Source organism: Sitophilus oryzae, unplaced genomic scaffold, assembly GCF_002938485.1.
Source record: "Sitophilus oryzae breed Bouriz unplaced genomic scaffold, Soryzae_2.0 scaffold_165_pilon_pilon, whole genome shotgun sequence".
NCBI classification, from domain to species: domain Eukaryota; kingdom Metazoa; phylum Arthropoda; class Insecta; order Coleoptera; family Curculionidae; genus Sitophilus; species Sitophilus oryzae.
This window is the reverse complement of record NW_022146347.1, coordinates 2,297,436-2,320,249: the sequence shown is the minus strand read 5'-3', so window position 1 is coordinate 2,320,249 and position 22,814 is coordinate 2,297,436. Positions and strand designations below refer to the sequence as shown.

Here is a 22,814-nt window from a genome sequence, read left to right as displayed (position 1 = left end):
CACATGAATATAAGGTTTAATGGTTTCGGAATTATTATATTATCACTATATTCGCGGTGAAACTGAATTTCAACTTCATAAACGTCAAGAATTATTATTATTGTTATTAAAAATCGTTTTTAGTTCAGTTACCAGACAGATCGTCAACACGGCCAATTATATTTATAATTAATAATTATTATTTAGAGACAGAAAGGAACAACACAAATGGAGTTCCGTTGGAGTATAATACCAATTACTTTATTTCTTAAACGACCTTAAAACAACAAAAAACTGCTGAGAACAAAAGGAAGGAGGAAGGTGACAATTTTTAGCTGACCATACCCACAGGTATGGTAGGCTATTAAGATCGGCAATTTTTTTTTAAATTTCACTCAGAATGAGTTATTTGGGTCATAAATGACCTAAATAAAAATATTTTCATGGTGTCTGTCTGTAACACGATAACTCAAAAACCGCTTAACCGATTTTAACCAAATTTGGCACAAAAATACTGTGGCACCCGAGAATCTGGCCATTAGTTTTTGGTGGGGTGGAGGGTTGGTAAAGGGGTATGGGAGGGGGTTAAAAATTTAAAAAAATTGTAACTCCAAAATTACAGTAGTTAACGAAACGCGGTTTTCAATTTAAGATTAGGAATAATATTTGCAACAAAATTTGTAATAACATCAAAATCAGTCAAAGTCGCAGTTTTTGAGATATTCCGTGTTTCCGTAGTCCGTTTTTGAGAAAATCCGTGTGGAGAACTCCAAACTCCCATCGGACGCGACCCCAGGTGGCGGATAGGGGAAATAACTGCGGACCAAAATTGGAAAAATTCCTTTACTTTGAAACTAAAAGAACTGCCTATCAACTTTTTTCAACCGAACCAAACACAGATTATTTTTATATTTGTATTTGATTGTTTGTTAATGTCCAGGGTGGGTCAAATTGGACGCTTTTAAAGGGAACGCCCTTTTCTATTAGAGATAGACAAAAACTAATATGTATCGGTGTCTGGAGCTCAATTTTTATCAAAAACATGATGATGAAAACCGCACATCGATATCTGTTACCGTTTATGAGTTACGGGGTGTTTTTCAAAAAATGTGCATTTTTAACAAATCGCTGTAACTTTTTTGCTATGGAAAATTTTGTATTTTTATGAAAACATTTCTAAAGCACCTTTTTACGTTAAATTTAATGGATTAATTATAAATTTTTTAAAATTAATAACTTAAGAATTATACAGAAAATTTGATTTTTTATATGGGACACTGTATATTTTTAATTCATTGAAAAGGATTTAAAATTACCTTTTCAGAAATATAGAATGCTTGATATTTTGCTCCATTCCTCTTCGAGATATAGATTTTTTAATTTTTAATAATTGTGTTCGACATGTCGACCGTCTTTTGTTATGGACAGACGGGACCGTTTTTGAACATTTCTGGCGGAATTCATTAACTCAGTGGGAGTGAAAGATACCCTCGCATAACCGCTAAGTACTTCTAATTCTTGTCTAGATTAAACAGGCAATTTAAAAATAAGAACATTTATTTATTCTTCCGCAAAGAAAAATCCATAGGACTAAAAAATCCATAGCCTCGTCTGCTAGAAAAATATGTTTTCGACTTCTATTAGGGGCAGATCAACAATAAGAGGTCCAAAGCCTACTAGCACAGAATATCTAGCTACGCATTATTATTAGCTAGATATTCTGTGTTACTAATTAAAACTGGTAAAGTTTTAAAAATTCTGTATTTCAAAAGGAGCTATAACAAAATATTAAGTGTGCTATATTACTATATTTTGGAAAGGTAATTTTAAATTATTTTCGATTAATTAAAAATATATAGGGTGTCTCAAATAAAAAAATATTTTTTTTCTGTTGATAACTCTTAAATTATTAATTTAAAAAAATTATACTTAAACTTAATGTTTTCAAAAAAATACAAAATTTTCCATAGCAAAAACTTACAGCGATTTGTTAAAAATGCACATTTTTGAAAAACACCCCGTAACTTCGAAACGGTAACAGATATCGACATGCGGTTTTCACCATCATGTTTTTGATAAAAATTGAGCTCCAGACTTTTTACTCCTAACAAAACATTATACTATTATTCCTTCAAATATACAAGGTGGCGCCTCTCATACGCTGGCGCCGCGGCCGAAACTCCAAGCAAAACGGTAGTTTGTATCGAAATGAAATTTTGGCAGCATATGTAGGTTAACTGAAAGCATTTTATAAAAATATATAGAATTATACAGGGTGTCCCCAAAAAAAGTTACACATCAAAGTTGTGTTTTTTCTAATGAAACACCATATATATTAATTGATTTTCGGATTCTAGCTAAAAAATAAAGGTGAGTTTTATTAAAGAAGCATATACGTAAAATGTAAGGATTTTGACAAATTTCACATTTTGTGAAAATGAAGAGTAAAATTTAAATTTCGATAACAGCTACCTAAATTTTAGTTGACCTTGTATAGGCTGATATTTAATTACAGTAACTATTGTATGTTAAACCAAATTGCAAATTGACCCGAAAGCAAGTTACTACTTTATTTTAAATGGAACACCCAGCATATTTTTTCGGTGTTCAATGGGGTATTTATATATCTTCAAAATATCATTAAGTTTGCCTACCCCTCAGACAAAGATTTTCCTAGATATTTTAATTTTTATGATTTTGCGTCAGTAGATCTTTATTATTTGACAAAATCTAGGGTGGCTGTGCGATATACCTTTTATTAATTTAATAAAAATTAAAGGTTGTAGAGTAAAATACTCAACGGTAATAAAAAGATACACGTTTGAAACATATTTTAATTATTACAGAATTAAAACTAGATATAAACCTATAATTATGACAAAAATTAGCTAGATGATATCAAATGCTCAAAATGCTTCCTTTCCTGTTAACTGCATAAAGTCTTTTCAAAAGGATCTTTTCGTTTAAAAAAGCATATGTGGAGTTCTACCTCGAAGAGCAGCTACAATAATTTCTCTCATGTTGTCGACAATAGTTGGTCGATTTTTGTAAACACTGTCTTTAACATATCCCCATAAAAAAACTCTAGACTAAGACTAGATAAAATCAGCAGCATTTAAGTATTCTATTAATAGGTTTGGTTTGGGGCACACTGCATTCACCAACTAACAGAGAAATATCAATTCTCTCTGATGTAGAATAAGTTTGCATTTTCGGCAAATTTCTGAGAATTTTTTTTAACTGACACAAAATGATAACTAGTTGTTGAAGTTGGACTAATTAGACGACTATGTTGAAGTAACGTCAGACATATCACAGCCACCTAGATTCTATCAAATAATAAAGATCTACTCAGATTAAATCATGTAAATAAAAATATCTAGGAAAATCTTTGTTTGAGGGGTAGGCAACCTTAGTATTTTGAAGAGACATGAATTCTCCATTGGATATCGGAATAATATACTGGCTGTTCTATTTAAAATAAAAGAGTAATATGCTTTTAAAGGTGACCAATGTTCAATATTAATTTTATCTCACCCTGTATATTTTTTTGGATCAAGTTTTAATTTAATTTAAAGTTCAATAGTTAATTTAACTACATATTAGGCTATACCGGGTAAATTCCGATTTAGGTAGCTTTTATTGTAATTTAAAAATTGTTCTTTATTTCTGGAAAATGTTAAATATTATGTCAAAAACCTTACATTTTAGTCATATACTTCTCTTATAAAACTCACCTTTATTTTTCGCCCAGAATCCGAAAATCAATTAATATATAGGGTGTTCCATTACAAAAAACACAACTTTGATATGTAACTTTTTTGGGGACACCCTGTAGAACTGCCCTATATTTTTAAAAAGTGCTCTGAATTAACCTACATATGCCCACAAAATTTCATTTCAATACAAACCGTCGTTCTCCTTGGAGCCTCCGCGGCGTATGAGAGACGCCACCCTGTACATACTACTTTCAGAGTATTTATAAAATGCAAAATTTCTGCACTAATGCATAGCTTTGTTACAAAACATTTATTTTTACACTATTAATCAAACTAATTAATTGTTATTATCGATATGTTTATCGAACAACAAGAAACCCTATCGCATTACCGACCGATTTTGTTGTTACACGAATTGTTTGCTTGTTTCTTTGTTTCAGCGCGACTAACCAAACACACACGCGTTACAACTTTCGTGGTTTCACTTCATTGCCCAAAAGTAATAACCTTAGAGGTATTTTTAGATTGCGGCCGATTGTTAGAAAAAAGTATCCTTGTACAATGGGCAAGCACACAACATATATTTTAAGTGTTATTTTGAATAACTGCCATTCATTTTAAATACATTAACAAAAGATGGCGAAAAACAAATTTTAATTCAATATTAGAAAAACGATTTTTTTCTACTTAATTTAGACACTTTCTCATATTATATTAAATTTCTAATATGAATCTTTAAGTTTTTAATACAATATGGTTGATTTTTTTTCTTAAAAATCAAAACGTGTTTCTATTGTAATATAATTGCGTTTTTAATCTTTGATAGATTGTTATTGATTGAATTTTAATTAACCTAATATTTGTTGCTGTTTTAAATTTATGAAGAAGCACAAAGTTTATTTAGTTCAATGCTAGGGAAAGGGTGATAATAGTTATCGAAAAATCTGATTAACAACGGCAAAAATATCACGCTAATCAAAATCAAAATGATGTAATATCCATCTATCAAAGAATGAAATCGAAATTATATTTCTATAGCAACAACGCCTTTTGATTTTTAGGACTTTGGGAAAAAATCAACCATATTTTCATGTTTTTTTTTTAATTTTCTCTAAAACAGTATGGAAATTTGGAAAAGTATAAACAGGAAAAATCATTTTAGAACAATCAACATTTTTATGAAGAATGTATTAAGTACGAGTATATAATATTTGTATTTCCTGCACATTTTTTTAATTAATTTTACTTATAAGTTCAGATTCAAAAAGACCATCAATCAGACTTCAGTCTAAAAGGATCGGGCCCTTAATCCTCCTCAACCAAGAATCCTCTATGAGAGGGTGACTACCGTTTCTACCGAATTTTTTTATTTAATTTCTGGCACATAAAATACACGGTTAATTCTACTTCAAATCTCCGCATTTGCCCTTCGAAAAAGCGCATCCTGGTCACCGACATCAAATCTGTAGTGTAATCTGCAACCCACGGTCGCCAACAAAGTTGAAGAGGTAATATTTTGGTCAACTGTATAACAAGAAATGAAAGGAACCTACATTGTGTTAAATATATATTTTATTGTGATTACCTCGGATGCGCCTGAGAGAAGCAGTATTTTGGGAAATTTGAGGAGAATAAGATATGTAAATAAAACGCTAAATTTGTAAATAGGCCTACTTATTTTATTAAATGAAATGAAATGAAATGAGCGCCATCTTACTCTGCCTGCAATTCACAAGTAAAAGAGCATAGCAGAGAAATCCCTGATCACTATTCCAGAGAATCTAACTATACTGTCCTGAACTTTAATAAAAGAGAGATAATAATAATATAGAAACTGGTTGTAGTTTAATACGAGCCCTAACAACTATATGTTGGGACAAGGTAATATTTTGGAATTATTGCCCTGGTTTTTCAAAATGACTGAAAAATATATGTTTAATTTTTTAAATATAAACATAGCCATATATCCTAAACAACTTGACAATATTTTTACTAATTTGTAAATCAATCCATATTTACAGTAGAGGATTTTGTTCATAAAAGGACAAATTTGCCGACAACTAAATGTTGGGACAAGTATTTTTAAATAATTAATATCATCATAGGCGGCTTTGCTATAAACGTCACAAATGTCGCAAACTGTTTACTTCAGCATTGACAGCTTGTAAGTGACTCGATACTTTCAGTAGTGAGATTTACTGTAAGTAATTTTAATTTTTTTAATTTTCAATTTTGTTAATTATTTAATTCAAAGTAATGGTCCGTGGAAAAGCTACAAATCAAAAACTACGCGAAATTATCATTCGTCAATACAGTACGGGAAAAACAATTCGAAAAAATTTCTGATGATTTAAGTATTCCAAAAACCACGGTCTTTAATATAATAAAAAAATACGGCGGATCTGCCAATGTAGACGTTAGAGGTAAAAGTTCGGGAAGGCCAAAAGTTGTATCTCAAAGAGATTTACGAAATTTAGTAAAAATTTGCAACTCTTCGCGAAGTAACAGTTAAACAGAATACTGTAACTGGTGTAAATATATCAAGAGAATGTTGCCGAAAATATATCCACAAATGCGGTCTGGTGTTTTACAAGGCAAACTTTACTTTGTGTGGGTAATCAATTACCTGAAGATTATTGATACAAATTCTTATTTAGGCCAAAGAAAAACCGCTACTGACAGAAATTCAAAAGAAAAATCGCTACAATTGGGCAAAATCTAAATTATCGTGGAGCGATGAGTCTAAATTTGATGTTTGCGTTGGAGATCATCGAAAACGAATAATACGAAATAAAGCAGAAGCCTTTCATAAAGATTGCTTAAAGACGGTTGTTAAATTTCCTAAGATGATTATGGTTTGGGGTTGCATGTCAACAAGAGGTTTGGGCAAATTAAATTTTATAGATGGCAGATGGCACTGTTAACGCCCAAAGATATCAACATATACTTGAGACCTACCTCACTTTTGCCTAGTGCTCAAGAATTGTTTCCAAACGAAGACTATATTTTCCAACAAGATGGAACATCGTGCCATTCAGCAAAATCAACTAAAAATTGGTTCGGTAATAATAATATAAAAGTTCTATCCCATCCTGCAAGTAGTCCGGACCTCAATGTTATAGAAACTGTGTGGCATAAAATGAAGCAATATTTAAGAAACCACTCTCAGCGAACAATTTTTGATTTGCGGGCAAAACTGCAGGAAATTTGGGATAATTTTTCTCCTCGTATGTGCCAATCTTTGGTAAATACAATGCCATTAAGAGTTCAGGCAGTTGTTAAGGCGAAAGGTGATGTAACTCCGTATTAAACAAATTTATTGTTGTGCTGTCCCAATATCTAGTTGTCAGCAAATTTGGCTTGATTTTGGCAAAATAAGCTATTATCAAAAGTGATTTGTTTGCAAAGTTATAAAAATATAGTAAAATTGTCTAGATCATATTGTAATGTTTGAATTTAGAACAATAAACAAAATAAATTGAGTCGTTTTAACAAATTACTATTTTTTATTGTAAACAAGACCTTGTCCCAACATATAGTTGTTAGGGCTCGTACATTCAAGATATGCCACATTTATTACATATAAAACGGAAGAGGTTATTTTTGTTAGTTTAGCAGGTCCCCACCCGCAAGTACAAAGGTCTCTTGTTGCGAGTCTCGAAGCTAAAGTTGAAGGTTTGGTGCTAATATCTTTAGATTATAAGTTATTCTATGAGTTATTCTATTTACCTATTGTTTTTGTTTGCCCTTTTGCTAGCTAAGATATTCGCCCATACTTGGGTGAAAATTGTTAGTACACTCAACAAGGCCCTTATTCTCACACTGAACCACAAACATCGGCACGAATGTACAGTAAACGATTGTATAAGATTACTTTTAAACTGAAATTATTCCCATCAGCATAATCGATTCCATTAAATACATACACATGTTATACAGGGTCGCTGATATGTATGGAAACGGTCGATTATTGGGTAAAATATACGAGGTACCGCAAAAAGTTTAGTTCAAAAATTATAGGGTTTTTAAATGTCAATTGGCGAGTAATAAATTTAAGTATACAGGGTTGGTAATAAAGTCGTGGCACATCAAAGTTTCATTTTGTTTAAATGGAGATACACACAATGCACCTCAAACCAACCGTTTTCGAGTTATTGACTTTTGAAAATATCTCTTAAACAATTCGATTTAATTAATTTCGATGTGTTCGGTTTCATTTAACGATGCCATTCTGCGGAAACTGTGATACTTAATAATATTTGACATTAGTTTTCAAGTTAACATTTATTGATGGATAAAATGAGATTTTATCAAGTCTGGAAATTACAAAACTTTCGTTTAACATTTCATAATCAAAACTTCATAATTCGGATATGGTTGAATTTAGGTACATTATGTGTATTACAAGTTTTGCTTAAAATTGAAGCAAGAATAAAATACACAATAATATACAGGGGATTCTATTTAAAAAAAAAATGAATCTTTGAGGTGCCACGACTTTATGACCGACCCTGTATACTTAAATTTATTACAAGTTGTTAGACATTTAAAAGCCCTATAACTTTTTTATTTAACATTTTGCGGGACCTCTTATACTTTGCCCAATAATCGACCGTTTCCATACATATCAGCAACCTTGTATATTATCTTTGTCAGATCAAATAAATTACTTTCGTTTAACATTTCATAATAAATCTTAGAACAGAATATTACAACAAACAAATAAGTTATATGTTTAGTTAACACTAGTTAAATAATGAGAAAACATTTACTTTACCTTAATAACATTTTTTGTCACAAAACTTACTAACCAAAATAACATCATGCATTTCGAATGGTAGTCTAAAAGCTATTACTTAACAACTATTATCTCTGTTTGTCGCCTGATTTCCCTCTCTCTGGTTTTGCGAATAATATTTTAAAAATAATAATTTTATTTATGTATACAGAGTGTCTTAAAACTGAGTGTTTTGAATTTAAAGAAATATGTCTATTTTTAAATAGGCGGTTCATCTCAGTATTTTTTTCAAAATCTCTATAATAAGTTTTTCTTCTTGTAAACGCAATCCTATACATACATAGTGTATGAGATATTAAAATTTAAATAAAATCATCAAGGGCTTGTCTGCGCATTCTTGCCTTGAGGAAATACTATGTGTCACCCTTATAAGTATTACCCTTTAGGCACGAATTATATCCATTTTTCTTTTTTCAGGCCACCATCACCACTCCAACATTCCCATTTCCATCAGGCCGGGGGACTGGACGCCCGGCATCCGGGTGCGCAAGAAATTGGGCGTCGGTTCGGGCGCCGGAAAGGACAAGAAACTGAGCGGCGACTCGGCCGCGGGTTCTTCCACTTCCGCCGTCCAGGACTCGGGGTTCAGCACGGAGGCGTCCAGCAAGGAGACGCACAGCGCGTCGTCCACGGCGCCGCCTACGTCTACTTCCGCCACAGGTAACCGAACTATAGGGAAAATGACGAGTTTTTGTTGGTGGGTAATGTACCTCGGGAAGTCGTGCATGAAAATTTAATGTAATAATCTTTCTTGTAACCATGATAAATCAGATAGTAAAATACATGCACAGTAAGATAGATTGGGTGCTTTAAGATACCATACTTAGTTTCGATATTTTTTGTTTTCTTCACATTTTTTTAAATCTTAAACAGTTATATCTATTTACAATATTATATATTATATATATATATCTATTTACAAAAGGCATGCAATATATCACATACATCATATACAAATGTGCCACATATATCTCATCAAATCTGTCAAATATTATAAGGATTATAATTATAGAATATCTTTTTCTTCCTTTTTAATCAGGCCTAAAGTCGGGTATTTACTGCCTTAAGGTTGGTTCTCACTATACCTTCCGTATCAGCTACCTTCCGTTTCCCTTCCGTTTACATAAAATATTATATCATTTAAATGAATAAGACAATGAACATTATCATTTCCGTTTCCCTTCCGTTCCATATCCTTTCCTTCCATACATTTTTTGGGGAACGGACTGAAGCGTATCGGAAACAGCGTTGTCAAGTTCTTTCATTTGTACCAGCTCTGTTAACATTTTGGTGATATTTATTTATTCTTTCATCTCTTAATTAAATCTATTAACTTTTTCAAAAGATACAAACTTTTAAAATAAAACTTTCGTAATGATTTGGTTTTTGTACAATAAAAAGTATGGACTGATACGCAACAAAAGCTTATGTACCTATAGCGTCAATACAATAAAAAATACGGAACGGATATGGAATAGATATGGAATGGAAACGGAAGGTTGTAAGAGTATCTATATAAGGTTGTAGTGAGAATCAACCTTAATACATTGTCCCTCTACCGCTTTCGCAAGCGACCCACACTTTTGTGTCCTGTAGGTGATTTAAAATTAAATCTGTCAAATTCGATTTACTACGTAGGGTACGAGGGTTGTCTTTTATATTTTGCGTATAAAGATAGAAAAATACAGTAGATAACTTTTAAACACGTGCATTTTTGTATCCGTTGGAATCGGTTCTGAAAACGGTTATTCCACTCGTTTGTTGGTACCTTCAAAATTGTGTTTTTGAAGCGCTGACTGCATCTTCTGGGGACTGGAACCTTTGACCATGAAGTTTATTTTTAATTTTTGGAAAAGTAAAAAGATCGTTAGGGCTTAGGTCGGGACTGTATGGAGGATAGTCAACAATTGGATATTTTCTTGTTTTAAAATTCAATTTTTTTTCGAGCTGTGTGAGAACTTGCATTGTCTTGGTAGACGAGGGTTGGTTTTTCGAAACTCAGCAATTACTTCCGGCAAATAAATAGAAATGTTCATATTAGCAGTAACAATTCTTTGATCTTGCAGAGGAATTGTTGCTACATGAACGGCTTTTGAGGCAAATGTCGCCACCATCTTTTTGGAAACATTTCAACAACGGATAACTTTTGTCGGTTTTGGTTTTTCTCGGGACACCCAAACAGTCGATTGACGTTATTTTCGGGTTCAATAGAGTAAATTCAAGATTCATCACCATTGACAATACTCTATGTATTTTTTGAGTTTCCTGCGTTAAACCGGTGTAGATTTTTTTGACACCAATTGACTCTAATTGCTTTCTGTTCCTGCGTCAACACATGCGGTATCCAACGAGAAACAATTTTTTTGCAGATAATTCTTCATTTTTTTTTGAATTGATGTCTTTTAAATGCACAATGCTGCTTCATTTCACCATATGTGACATGTCGATTTTCTTCTTGGACCAGCATCGACATTTTCCTGGATGATTTCCGTTGTTGGTGGACCTGCTCTTGGATCGTCGCTAAGACTAATCTGTCCACGTTTGAATTCTCCGTACCAACGAAAAATTGTCGACTGATGTGGTGCTTCATTGCCAAACACATAAACCAACTCGGCAAGGCAATCTTGTTGAAACAACTGTCACAGATACAAATCAATCTATCTGTACAAATTGTAAAAAATTATTACGCGAAAATTTCCTTAGCATAATTCCATTTTTCGACTGATTCGTTAACTTCATAAATTCAGTTTATATATAGCTTTAAACGAAGCAGTTTGAAACGTTGGCGTTAAGTTAACTAAAGATGACAGTTAATTTTGACATTTGATATATGTTGACAGGTGCCTACTATGCTTCTATATGCAAAATATAAAAGACAACCATCGTATACCATTATATTTATTTTTTATTATTGCGATTATTCAGATCACAAGTCTTTTGCTTCACTTATATCTAAAAAATACTTTAATGGTTTTTATTTAATTTGGAACACTCTCTCTCTCTCAATTTGATGAAATTGTAGCCCTATAGAAATACATCAAAGATCTCAATACTCAAATTTTCTAAAAATCTAATTATTTAGCTTCTGTACTATATAAGTAATTATATTTAAAATAAATAATTTTGCAACGACTTAGGTAGTACTCCTCAAAATATTCTAAAATATTTAGATTTCTATCTAAATCAGATGCTAAAATAAATAAACGAATAATAATAAATGAACGAATTGTGTGAAAAATCCCGTATTTAATGATCCATAGCATTTCAAATCAGCGTTCTCTACTATAACAATTGCAACAAAATACAGAATTGTCTTTTTGCAGGCACCAGTGAGACTGACGATACCGAAGACGAGCTGTGGAACCTTTTAGATGTAATCCATAGGAAAGGGACCCGGTTAAAAGATGAGGTGGAGGCGTTGCAGGGCACGCTCAGGGACCAGACGCCGTTCGGCGAGGCGGGCAACTTTCAAAGGGCCCTGTTTCACAGTTCGGCCGACGATATTAGGCAACTGCGCCAGGAAAGGGACCTCCTCCTCGACAGGTGAGATTAAACGGCCTTTTGTATGTAACTAGCTGATACTAGGAGAATTAGGCACACAAATATAGAGGCGCATTAACATAGGCATGTATAAAGGATACACAGAGAAAACACTATCGTATCTACAAAGATAATATCATTACACCAAAGATACACTACTTTAATATATATATAGTATATATATATATATATATATATATATATATTATATATATATATATATATATATATATATATATATATATATATATATATATAGTATAGTATATATGCTGCTATATATATATATATATATTTGTATATGGATATATATGTATAGTACATTTATATATGTATATATTATATAGCATATATATATATATATATATATATATATATGTATGTATGTATGTATATATACATATTACATATATATATATATAGTTATTGGTTGTTATATATTAGACATATTGTATATTGGCTATATACATATTATTATACACATATATATATTATTATTACATATACATATTACATATTATTATTATTATATATATACATATACATATATTATTATTACATATTATTATTACATATACATATACATATTATATATATATATATATATATATATATATATATAGTATATATATATATATATATATATATATATATATATATATATATATTATATATATATATATATATATATATATATATATATATATATATATATATATATATATATATATATATAAACTTATATAAGAACTTTATATATGAATTCTTTTATATATATATATATATATGAATTTTTATATATATATATATATATATAGCATATATATATAGCATATATATATATATATATATATATATATATATAAACTTTATATATGAACTTTTATATATATATATATATATATATATATATATATATATATATATATATATGCCAGGGTGTCCCAGAAATGAGGGCTTGATATTTTAACTGGTAGTATAGTTCAACCCCAGAAACACGCCTATGAGGTTTTTTTGCGAAAAAATGTTGAAAATTTTATATTTTTTTTGACATTTTCCGGAAAAATGTTGAAAAACTTTTGAGTGCCACTGTTCACTCCCCGGGAAATTCGTTTACCGGGCATTAGAGAGATGTCGGAGAGAATGCAACGCGTTGCCACCTCCTACCATACCCACATTCTGCATGTTTATCTATAAATTCAATTATTTTAAGTTGCTACAGAAAAAATACGAAAATTCATTTTATTCATATCAGTGTAGATTGCTCTACTAATTCTAGAGAAACGCGCAGTATTTTAAATACTTTTTTACAGTGGAGTAAACTGAAAATAAATCTGTAACAATTATAGCTTCTTTTTCGCCATATTAGGAAATATTTTCAATCGTTTCAATGAAGCAATTATAACCTTTAATGTTTAGTTAGAGCTTACCCCTTTTAATGAAAGTGTTTTTATCCAGCACATATACGCAAAACACATACACACCCAAATATCTATTAAACTGAACATCACAAACCTATCACATGCCTATCACTTTTAAAATATTATTTAAAATTTTTTCACATGATAATAATCACACACTAAACTCATAAATACAATAAAAATGTTAAAAACTTGATTTAATAACTACTTATATCCGAGGCTGATGGTAGACAGTCCGGGGTTTTCTTCGACATTTCTTCAAAACCGACGCAACCCTGGACAACGATTTCGAAGAAAACACTGAAGGAATTACAAATTACAAATTTTTATTTAGAAATTTTTTACCTTAGCGTCCCTCTACTGGACTGATGTATTACTATTATGGGTCAACGTTTTGGTGGTTGTATAAAGAGATAGATAAATCAATTTTTCTAAATGTTTAATGTATGGAGTGGGATATCCCAAAATAAAATAAAAGTACAAGAAGTGGTATACCCAAGAAAGAATTAAGGTAAAATCAAAGAGTATTCTACGTTATCTAAAATATAAAAAAATATGGGAAGCCCTGACAAAAAATCTGACACCTGATATCAAAGTGATAAACAAACATCGGCGCATGCGGCAGCCAGCACTTTCTTACACTTTAATTTTTCAGTTCATTGCTAGATGGCCTTTTTACTAGGGATGCACTGCAAACAAATATTCCAGCAAAACTAAAGTGTTTTTTTTCTTATTCTAAATTCTAACAAATAAAATAAACCTGTAAAACTGTATAAATAAAATCGGTCTTCGATTTAAAAAAATCGATTAGACGAAAAATCGTTTGATAAAAATCAGGTCGATTTGATAAAAATCGATTCGAAGCGTACATCCCTAGTATGGTGTGTAGTTTAAGGTTATGTTTAAGGTTATTCGTGGGTTATTAAACTCGCACAAAAACAAAACAGAAAACAACAAAAAACAATGCAAACAATGCCAAATAAACCTGTAAAAAAGTACTTTTATTATTCAAAATGAAATATCATATAATTCAGTTGGTATACGAATATTTTTTGATTTATTTATAATGTTTTGTGTCAAAAATATGTGAGAAATGAGGTAAACAGTTTAAATGTCTTAAAAAATTCGTTTTTAATTTATTAACCTTTCAGGTATCTACCTAATGGTAGGAAGAAATTATATGGTAGGAAAATAAATTAAATGGTAGGAAAAATAATTTCACTTTAATTACGTATTAGAAAATCAGTAATCTTAAATTAGGATACATCAATGGAGAAGAAGGCAATTGTAATCACAATACAATAACAGATCTACAAATACCAAGCAATACATTAAATCAAAAATCTCAGTAACACTGTTGTAATAATGTACTCCCTGTGGTCTTATTAAGTATAAAGTTTTGTTTTACATGAAAATAATTATCCCATTTAATTAATTATGCATTAAATTTTAGTGTCAGCTTATTGATAGCTCAATTACCAGTCAAATAGTTTCGATGTTTTCTATACTATGAAGAAAATTTGATCTGATTAGATTAATTCAGATGTAAATTTATGTTATACGGTAAGATATTTTTAAACAAACCAAGAAAGTTCTCTTCAGACAAGTTCTGGTCTGAAATTGCAAATATTAACGAAAAAGTTATACATGTAGTTTTCTATTCATAAATGATATTATTGATTTTATTCTAGGTGAATGTATCGAGTCATATATTATGCAGAATATATGGTAAACTAACTAAAAGTGCTAACAAAATTTCTTAGGAAGTTATCGATATACCTACCTAATTATTAGAAGCTGTAACAAATGTTCAAAGAGTCAGAGTATACTTTATTAGAAGTGTGTTAGATAGAATTATACACTTTAAAGAAAATATCTTTTATTATTGCGAATTGTAATGCATATTGTGTAATGCATATAATATGTGAAATCTATTATTACATACAAAGATTGAAAATTATTTAAACAGCTACCTGTATGTTGTGTCTCAACTCATTTAGTGAATGGGGTTATTAAAAACTGAACATATTTACACACAGAATATTGTGGATATGGATATCTGGAAAGCATGTTTCAAACCATTTTTATTTTTAGGATTTATGAAATGATTACAAAATATACTAACAACAAATTGCAATGCATCTGTATATTAGAGACAAAGATGAAAGAGAGTAACAAGAATATATGTATTCAAAAAAGAAAAAATATCAAGACCATTTGTAGTAATTAAAATTAAAGAATAAAATACATAAAATCAAATTATATGATCGAAAAAAACGGCGTCCAGTTGGCTGGGAAATGACGATCAATGACATTTCCTATATAAATTCTTACATATAAAATGACAGCGACCTTCATTTCATAGCCATCGTTGACGCCGTTTTTTCTCGATCATACGGTAGTTTATGTGTGAACAAATTCTCATTTCATATAAAATTGGAGCTCTATCTAGAGTATATTTGAATATAAATGTTTTTATGTATTGGAAGGGGGACTGTAGTTTTCAAATATAATAAAGAAAAATAGACTAAAAAAAACATGTGTGTAAGTTCTTTTTAAACTATTCTGTGTTACGTAAATGTGTTTCAAATAGGTTGCTTTTCACAATAAAGTCAATACACAGTAATTATGCTTTACTTTTTCAAAACACACTCTTGTTTTTTATTATCAGAGAGTTATTAATATTAGAAAATTTAGTTACATGAATATAATAGGAGCAAATATTATGTTTCAAGTTTCAAGTAATAGAATATGATATGAGTACAAATAGCTTAAATATGATTGCTAATAAAATACTTAGTTTATACACATTTAGATATATCTCTTTAAATATAAATTAGTATTGCCACCATGCGATTAATGGGAAATACAATATGATCGTGAAAAAAAAACGGCGTCAGCGATGGCTATGAAATAAAGATCGCTGTCAATTTATGTGTAAAATTTTATGGAGAATGTCACCGACCGTTATTTTCAAGCCATTCTGGACGCCGTTTTTTTCGACCATACGGTATTTCTAGGTATGGAATTATGTCTCTAATATGTACTTTATTATCTATATTATAAATTTTTTACTTAATTTTTTTTAGTAATATCAGAACATGTTTTGATTATTAGTTTAATTAGTAATAAAGCTACTAACATGTTCAGTTATTTTATTTTCTATAAAGCTTTTTTGATAAAAAAAATAAGTATACTTGCATGAGAAATTACGATCGATGCCATTTACCATCCAATTTTACACAATAAAATGCCATCGATCGTAATTTCAAAAGCAGTAAACTTGCCGCCGTTTTTTCCAATGAAATGGGCGGTGGGGAGAAAATTACAGATTCCTGTATTACACAGCTGTATTATATTAACGACTAACGACATTATTAATCGCATGTACACAAAGCATGTACACTATTAGAAATCGATCTAATTTCTAATATTATCGAGCTTTTAAAATTCGAGAAAGTGATCGGAGATTGTGTTTAAAGTGTTGTGAAATGTTCGTTAGTGCATATTTTTGTGTCAGTAATCGGTATCGGTATAAACAAATCGCGATGGAGTATACAATTCCGGAGAAGGTGGATATGCTAAGAGCATAGGTACTTTCTGGCAGGGGAAAGCGCTGTAGAAGCTCGGAGACTTTATTCCGAAGAGTATCCGAATAGATAAATCCCTAATGCTCGAACCTTTGTAAGTATGGTTCAGCATTTGAGGGATTCGGGAAAAGCAACGAAGAATTGCTGCAAAACGTTAAAAATTCCATGCTCAGAAGAAGGAGACCATGTATTGGAAATGGAGGTGGTCATTTTGAACAATTATTAGACTAGCAATCAGTCAAGAAGCGAAGGGTATACCGGGTGGTGCATCATCGTGGGAAATATAGGATATCCCATGCAAATTTTGAACTGTCCAGATATTGGATCCCCTTGTGCAAATTTGTAATGTATCTTTAAAAACCATTTACGATTTAGCTTTAAAATTAATAGGGGAGCCAATATTTCCACAGTTGAAAATTTGCACAGTGTTGTTAAGAATTGTAGTGAAGTGATGTTATTAAGTGTAGTGTTATGTGCAGTTTTAAGAGTGGTAAAATAGGAAAAAAAAGCTCTGCAGTTGTATCTCTCTGCTATAGGGATATCTTTTTTTATTGTTTGGTAAGTTTTTTTTAGTTTATTTTGTGGAATGTGGAAAGTAGGGCTACTGGCGATCACCCACTTAAAAAAAGTAACGCACCTCTGCAGAACCTCTTGGGTGGTGTGGGATTTTGCAAGTACTTTTTAAGTCTTTCTAGTCGATGCGGCAACAGCGGGCGGCGAACAAGCCGAGATCCGCGAGATCTCTCCCCCGCGCCGGGGGATCCGCGAGATTCCCCGGCGGCTCTCAAAATGTCGCAATTTTTTTTTAAACTTTCAAAGTTAAATAACTCGTTTATTTTCAATTTATTTTAAAAATGGTAAAGAGAAAATATGTTTCTTTTGGCCAGATCTAATAATTTCTAAAAGATCTGCATTTATTTCTGGGACACCCAAAGTATATATATATATATATACAGGGTGTCCCAGAAATGAGTGCAGATATTTTAACTGGTAGATAGTTCAACCCAGAAACACGCCTATGAGGTTTTTTTTGCGAAAAAAAAATGTTGAAAATTTTATATTTTTCTTGACATTTTCCGGAAAATGTTGAAAAACTTTTGAGTGCCACTGTTCACTCCCCGGGAAATTCGGGCATAGAGAGTGTCAGAGAGAATGCAACGTTGCCACCTCCTACCATACCCACATTCTGCATGTTTATCTATAAATTCAATTATTTTAAGTTGCTACAGAAAAAAATACGAAAATTTATTTTATTCATATTAGTGTAGATTGCTCTACTAATTCTAGAGAAACGCGCAATATTTTAAATACTTTTTACAGTGGAGTAAACTGAAAAAATAAATCTTAACAATTATAGCTTCTTTTTTGCCATATTAGGAAATATTTTCAATCGTTTCAATAAACAATTATAACATTTAATGTTTAGTTAGAGCTTACCCTTTTAATGAAAGTGTTTTTATCCAGCACACATATACGCAAACACATACACACCAAATATCTATTAAACTGAACATCACAAACCTATCACATGCCTATCACTTTTAAAATATTATTTAAAATTTTTCACATGATAATAATCAAACACTAAACTCATAAATACAATAAAAAATGTTAAAAAACTTGCTTTAATAACTACTACTAATACTTATATCCGGCGGCTGATGGTAGACAGTCCGGGGTTTTCTTCGACATTTCTTCAAAACCGACGCAACCCCGACAACGATTTCGAAAACACTAAAGGAATTACAAATTACAAATTTTTATTTCGGAATTTTTTGACTTAGCGTCCTCTACTGGACTGATGTATTACTATTATGGGTCAACGTTTTGGTGGTTGTCTAAAGATAGATAAATCAATTTTCTAAATGTTTAATGTATGGAGTAGGGATATCCCAAAAATAAATTAAAAATACAAGAAAAGTACAAGAAAGAATTAAGGTAAAATCAAAGAATATTCTACGTTATCTAAAATATAAAAATATGGGAATCCCCTGACACCTGATATCAAAGTGATAAACAAACATCGGCGCATGCGGCAGCGGGCACTTACACTTAATTTTTCAATTCATTGCTAGATGGCCTTTTACTAGGGATGCACTGCAAACAAATATTCCAGCAAAACCAAAGTGTTTCTTTTTATTCAAACAAATAAACAAACCGGTATACCAATAAACCTGTATAAATAAAATCGGTCTTCGATTTAAAAAAAGATCGATTATACCAAAAGATCGTTTGATAAAAATCGATCGATTTGATAAAAATCGATCTTCCATTAAAATCGATTCGAATCGTACATCCCTAGTACGGTGTGTAGTTTATAGTTTAAGGTTATTCGTGAGTTATAAAACTCGCACAAAACAGAAAACAACAAAAAACAATGCTAAATAAACCTGTAAAAAGTACTTTTATTATTTAAAATGAAATATCATATAATTCAGTTGGTATACGAATATTTTTTGATTTATTTATAATGTTTGGTGTCAAAAATATGTGAGAAATGAGGTAAACAGTTTAAATGTCTTAATAAATTCGTTTTTAATTTATTAACCTTTCAGGTATCTACCTAATGGTAGGAAGAAATTAATTATGTAATGGTAGGAAAAATAATTCACTTTAATTATGTATTAGAAAATCAGTAATCTTAAATTAGGATGCATCAATGGAGAAGAAGGCAATTGTAATCACAATACAATAATAGATCTACAAATACCAAGCAATACATTAAATCAAATATCTCAGTAACACTGTTATTATGTACTCCCTGTGGTCTTATTAAGTATAAAGTTTTGTTTTACATGAAAATAATTATCCCATTTAATTATGCATTAAATTTTAGTGTCAGCTTATTGATAGCTCGATTACCAGTCAAATAGTTTCGATGTTTTCTATACTATGAAGAAATTTTGATCTGATTAGATTAATTCAGATGTAAATTTATGTTATACGGTAAGATATTTTTAAACAAACCAAGAAATTGCAAATATTAACGAAAAAGTTATACATGTAGTTTTCTATTCATAAATGATATTATTGATTTTATTCTAGGTGAATGTATCGAGTCATATATTATGCAGAATATATTGAGAAAAATGGTAAACTAACTAAAAGTGCTAACAAAATTTCTTAGGAAGTTATCGATATACCTAATTATTAGAAGCTGTAACAAATGTTCAAAGAGTCAGAGTATACTTTATTAGAAGTGTGTTAGATAGAATTATACACTTTAAAGAAAATATCTTTTATTATTGCAGGTAATGCATATTGTGTAATGCATATAATATGTGAAATCTATTATTACATACAAAGATTGAAAATTATTTAAACAGCTACCTGTATGTTGTCTCACAATCTCATTTAGTGAATGGGTTATTAAAAATTGAACATATTTACACACAGAATATTGTGGATATGGATATCTGGAAAGCATGTTATAACCATTTTTATTTTTAGGATTTATGAAATGATTACATAAATATACTAACAACAAATTGCAATGCATCTGTATATTAGAGACAAAGATGAAAGAGAGTAACAAGAATATATGTATTCAAAAGAAAAATATCAAGACCATTTGTAGTAATTAAAATTAAAGAATAAAATACATAAAATGTACCATATGATCGAAAAAAAAACGGCGTCCAGTTGGCTGGGAAATGACGATCAATGACATTTCCTATATAAATTTACATATAAAATGACAGCGACCTTCATTTCATAGCCATCGTTGACGCCGTTTTTTCTCGATCATACGGTAGTTTATGTGTGAACAAATTCTCATTTCATATAAAAATTGGAGCTCTATCTAGAGTATATTTGAATATAAATGTTTTTATGTATTGGAAGGGGGACTGTAGTTTTCAAATATAATAAAGAAAATAGACTAAAAAAAACATGTGTGTAAGTTCTTTTTTAAACTATTCTGTAGTTACGTAAATGTGTTTCAAATAGGTTGCTTTTCACAATAAAGTCAATACACAGTACTAATTATGCTTTACTTTTTCAAAACACACTCTTGTTTTTTATTATCAGAGAGTTATTAATATTAGAAAATTTAGTTACATGAATATAATAGGAGTAAATATTATGTTTCAAGTTTCAAATAATTAGAATATGATATGAGTCATAATAGCTTAAATATGATTGCTAATAAAATACCTAGTTTATACACATTTAGATATATCTATTTAAATATAAATTAGTATTGCCACCATGTGATTAATGGGAAATACAATATGGAATTGAGAAAAACGGCGTCAGCGATGGCTATGATATAAAGATCGCTGTCAATTTATGTGTAAAATTTTATGGAGAATGTCACCGACCGTTATTTTCAAGCCATTCTGGACGCCGTTTTTTTTCGACCATACGGTATTTCTAGGTATGGAATTATGTCTCTAATATGTAGTTAGGTAATTTTTTCCATTTGCCTATTGTTAATTATAACGTCGTCAAACTATAAAATTTGCTATATTTTTTACTTAATTTTTTTTAGTAATATCAGAACATGTTTTGAATAGTTTAATTAGTAATAAAGCTACTAAGATGTTCAGTTATGTTCAGTTATTTTTTTCTATAAAGCTTTTTGATAAAAAAATAAGTATACCTGCTAAGACGTTAAATTGCCTGAGAAATTACGATCGATGCCATTTTTTACCATCCACTTTACACAATAAAATGCCATCGATCGTAATTTCAAAAGCAGAAAACTTGCCGCCGTTTTTTCCAATGAAATGGGCGGTGGGGAGAAAATTACAGATTCCTGTATTATATTAACGACATTATTAATTGCATGTACACAAAGCATGTACACTATTAGAAATCGATCTAATTTCTAATATTATCAAGCTTTTAAAATTCGAGAAAGTGATCGGAGATTGTGTTTAAAGTGTTGTGAAATGTTCGTTAGTGCATATTTTTGTGTCGGTAATTAATATAATATAATAATCCGAAGAAGGTGGATATGCTAAGAGCATAGGTACTTTCTGGCAGGGGAAAGCGCTGTAGAACCTCGGAGACTTATTCCGAAGAGTATCCGAATAGATAAATCCCTAATGCTCGAACCTTTGTAAGTATGGTTCAGCATTTGAGGGATTCGGGAAAAGCAACGAAGAATTGCTGCAAAACGTTAAAAATTCCATGCTCAGAAGAAGAGAGCATGTATTGGAAATGGAGGTCGTCATGTTGAACAATTATTGTAATAGCATGCAGTCAAGGAAGCGAAGGGTATACCGGGTGGTGCATCATCGTTGGAAATAGATATCCCATGCAAATTTTGAAACTGGTCGAGATATTGGATCACTTGTGCAAAATTTGTAATGTATCTTTAAAAACCATTTACGATTTAGCTCTAAAATTAATAGGAGAGCCAATATTTCCACAGTTGAAAATTTGCATAGTGTTGTTAAGAATTGTAGTGAAGTGATGTTATTAATGTAGTGTTATGTGCAGTTTAAGAGTGGTAAAATGGAAAAAAAGAAAGCTCTGCAGTTGTATCTCTCTGCTATAGGGATATCTTTTTTTATTGTTTGGTAAGTTTTTTTTCTTTTAGTTTATTTTGTGTAATGTGAAAAGTAGGGCTACTGGCGATCACCCACTTAAAAAAAGTAACGCACCTCTGCAGAACCTCTTGGATGGTGTGGGATTTTGCAAGTACTTTTTAAGTCTTTCTAGTCGATGTGGCAACAGCGGGCGGCGAACAAGCTGAGATCCGCGAGATCTCTCCCCCGCGCCGGGGGATCCGCGAGATTCCCCGGCGGCTCTCAAAATG

At 30.8% G+C, this 22,814-nt stretch overlaps 1 protein-coding gene and 2 long non-coding RNA genes across 5 annotated transcripts in view; all 3 read left to right on the top strand.

The window, feature by feature from the left end:
• Positions 1-22,814, top strand: part of LOC115880857 — a 205,438-nt gene that overhangs the window by 113,883 nt on the left and 68,741 nt on the right. For all 3 annotated transcript variants that reach the window (XM_030898172.1, XM_030898173.1, XM_030898174.1), the window contains exons 3-4: positions 8,914-9,156; positions 11,820-12,039. In XM_030898172.1, the coding sequence (XP_030754032.1) occupies positions 8,914-9,156; positions 11,820-12,039 (463 nt within the window). The remainder of the gene's footprint in view (positions 1-8,913; positions 9,157-11,819; positions 12,040-22,814) is intronic.
• Positions 14,728-15,239, top strand: LOC115880859. The gene is made up of 3 exons (XR_004049947.1): positions 14,728-14,846; positions 14,911-15,020; positions 15,149-15,239. It is a non-coding gene; the product is annotated as an uncharacterized LOC115880859 (long non-coding RNA).
• LOC115880858 lies at positions 19,601-20,149 on the top strand. The gene is made up of 3 exons (XR_004049946.1): positions 19,601-19,823; positions 19,884-19,993; positions 20,093-20,149. It is a non-coding gene; the product is annotated as an uncharacterized LOC115880858 (long non-coding RNA).